Here is a 3,159-nt window from a genome sequence, read left to right as displayed (position 1 = left end):
GTCCTGATTATCAACGCTAGTTGAACTAGTACTAACGTCAGAGGATCTCATTCTCATCACTATCTTATCTTAACTCATGTACTCAACAATCTTCAAGAGAATAAATAATTAGTCGTATTACACCGCACGCAAATAAAAGAGAAATAAAACCCTGATCTTGGAAGCCCAAGCAAGTAAGCAAAGCAGAATGAGAAAGGGACTATCCCTGAGCTTTGAACAACACATCATTGCTGAAGTGCTGCCGATCGAGGTTGTCCAAATCCATTTGTAAAACAAAAGAACTTTTCAAACCTTGCAAGCCACCGGAACTCTCCAGAGAGTCGACCAGCCAACCTTCTTAAACCCCATGGGCCATGATGGTTCCCATCAACCATTCAAACTCCAAACGCAGCTGATCACCACCAGCATTTAAATTTCCCTCCTCGTCCTCGCCGCACTCTGTATCCCCGATTGTCCGTCGGAGCTCCTCGCAGCCGCCGTAGCCATGGGCACCCTCGTCGGCCACGTCGCGCCGGGCGCCGGCTTCCTCCTCATCGGCCTGTGGCAGCTGTTCAACCACATCCGGCTCTTCGTGCTGCGGCCCGGCTCCTACGTCGCGCCGCTCTGGTTCCCCGCGCGCGGCGTCCGCCACCTCGAGCTCATCCTCATCATCGCCGGCACGTCGGCGTCCATCCTGATGGAGCTCGTCATCGGCCCCGCGAAGCACCAGCCGTTCGACGACGACGGCACCATCCCGTCCGACCACCTCCACAACTTCGAGCACGCGTCCATCTCGCTCGCGCTGCTCGCGTTCGCCGCGGTCACCATCCACATGGACAGGGTCCGGGCGCCCATGCGGGACGCCGTGTCGCAGCTGGTCGCCGCCGCGGCGTTCGCGCAGGAGCTGCTGGTCTTCCACCTCCACTCCACGGACCACATGGGCGTGGAGGGGCAGTTCCACTGGCTGCTGCAGACCGTCATCGCCGTCACGCTGGCCACCACGCTGCTGGGCATCCCGTACCCGCGGAGCTTCGTGGTGAGCCTGGTCAGGTCGGCGAGCCTCGTGCTCCAGGGCGTGTGGTTGATTGTCATGGGCGTCATGCTCTGGACGCCGGGGCTCGTCTCCAAGGGGTGCTTCCTCAATCACGAGGACGGCCACGACGTGGTCCGGTGCCGCACCGACGAGGCGCTCCACCGCGCCAAGGCGCTGGTCAACCTGCAGTTCAGCTGGTACCTGACGGGCACCATGGTGTTCGTCGTCGTGTTCTACCTCCAGATCAGCAGACTGTATTCCGAGGAGCCGCAGTACTTGCCGCTGGTCAAGGGGGGCCACGCCGGTGGCCGGTTCAGCATCGGGGACGATCACGAGGACGATGACGACGAGGATGACCTGGAGGCCGAAAAGCGTGGCTACGGAGACGTGGTCAGCGGTGGCATAAAACCCATGGAGGTAGAGAGGTAAACCCATGGAGTATGAACGAAGGGAACGGTCAAGATGCAGGGTCGTGTGTTACAGTGGATATACATGTTCGGTAGGATTGGTGTGCTGTAGATTGTATAGTTTTTTCACTTTTGTGGATTTGGGTTCACCGAGTGAGCTGACCCGTAAATGCGGGTGAAGTTCGTGTTTGGTCACTTCAATTTGTTTGTTTAGCCTGGTTTGCTGTTCTGATCATCATAGTACAATGGATTCAGGGCTGGCCTGTAGATGGAGAGTGGACTTGCATATTCTTTTTTTCTTTTTGCGTCCTTGATGATTGTACCTTAAAGCTTGCCGTAAATGACTTCTTCTAGGCCCGGCAGTCGTCGCCGGTGCTTTCATTCGTCGCTGTCTTTTCTCAGCAACCTCCGAGTCCAATCCGTCGTGTCGCTCCCTGGTTGGTTTGCTGGGCTCGCTGCACCTTCATTCCCATGCCAAAAAAAATAAAAAAAAATCCCCAAGTGCAAACATGAATTTTTTAACAGATACGTAAATGTGAATTAAGAATGCAGAAATTAGGGCCACACACCTGTCCGGATACGTAAATATGTGTGCATTGTTAAATATGTGTTTTGGTTCGTTTTCAGTTGCTCTTCTCCACTGATGTTTCCTCACGCAGGTGCAAAAGAGATCGTCGTGCACGGGCTGGTTTACGAGGACGACAAGCACGACGTGTGCCGGCGGAGGATGAGGGTGCTTTCTCTACCTTGTTCGCATCGCCTCCATCGACCCATGTGCTTCTTTTTCCACTCTGGTGTAGGTAAGCCCATCCACAACTCTCCGCTCTATGCTCTCTCATATGCGTGCTTGTGTGCCCACGGCTATCTCATGCTGGCCATTGCGGCATGTGAAGTTATAGGGTTTTCGGTCATGACATACATGAATCTCATGCTGTGTGTGATGCCCTTTTCTAGCTTGTTTGATTCCTAGGGCTAAGGTCCATGCCATGACACTTGCATCCAACCGCAAGGTCAATTTTTGTTGGTCTCCAGCAACAACCAAAATTGTGTTTCCCTTTTGCAATGAGCTCACACACGATATGCCATTTTGGAATTTTCTACTGGTATGATACTGTGATTACACGTTGCTCCATTTAACTTACTCCCTCCATCCCATAATATAAGAGCATTTTTAAAGTAGCATAGGGTCAAAAACGTTCTTATATTTTTTTAGGGTCATTCACACCCACATTAAATCTTGCGTCAACCTTATCTAAAAGACCAACTTTTTAACCTGTTACATGGATCCTTGTGTGTCAACCTTGGATTTTTTCTGTAGAGAGAGAAATTAGTCTCTAGTTAGAACAGTGAGTCACCAGTAGAGGTTCTGCCAGCCAGAAATGTGCCCTTTATTCAGGACTTCTTTGCATGCTTCGGCGTCGCCATTTCGGCTTATTAGTTGAACGTTTGGAGAAAAGGCAAAGCATGGGTCTTGATTCTTGACTTATTATTCTTAGGCTCTCCTCCAACTACAAATCTGCAGATAAGATAAACCTGACCAATTTTTGGGGTACTTTCTAGGATTAGCATTTAAATATAACATCTTTTAGAATTAGCATTTAAATTTAACATCTTTTGGGTACTAGATGCAATTTTGTTTGGAGCTTGAACCACTCAGCTTTACATGGTTTGCTAAACAAAATGGAGTTTTCCATAGAGTGAATTATCTGGTGTTCAGATTTCTATCACTGGAAGCACATC

The 3,159-nt window shown here is 50.6% G+C and overlaps 1 protein-coding gene across 1 annotated transcript; it reads left to right on the top strand.

Annotated features, from left to right (window-relative positions):
• Window positions 1–250: 250 nt before the first annotated feature.
• On the top strand, window positions 251–1,688 carry LOC119305637 (transmembrane protein 45B-like). Its single transcript, XM_037582108.1, has one exon. It carries the CDS (start codon window positions 485–487, stop codon window positions 1,439–1,441), a length of 957 nt encoding a protein of 318 aa, XP_037438005.1. The 5' UTR covers window positions 251–484; the 3' UTR covers window positions 1,442–1,688.
• The last annotated feature ends 1,471 nt before the right edge of the window (window positions 1,689–3,159 follow it).

This window comes from Triticum dicoccoides, chromosome 5B (genome assembly GCF_002162155.2).
Source record: "Triticum dicoccoides isolate Atlit2015 ecotype Zavitan chromosome 5B, WEW_v2.0, whole genome shotgun sequence".
NCBI lineage: Eukaryota > Viridiplantae > Streptophyta > Magnoliopsida > Poales > Poaceae > Triticum > Triticum dicoccoides.
The sequence above is the reverse complement of the archived record's forward strand: the minus strand, read 5'-3'. Positions and strand labels throughout refer to the sequence as shown.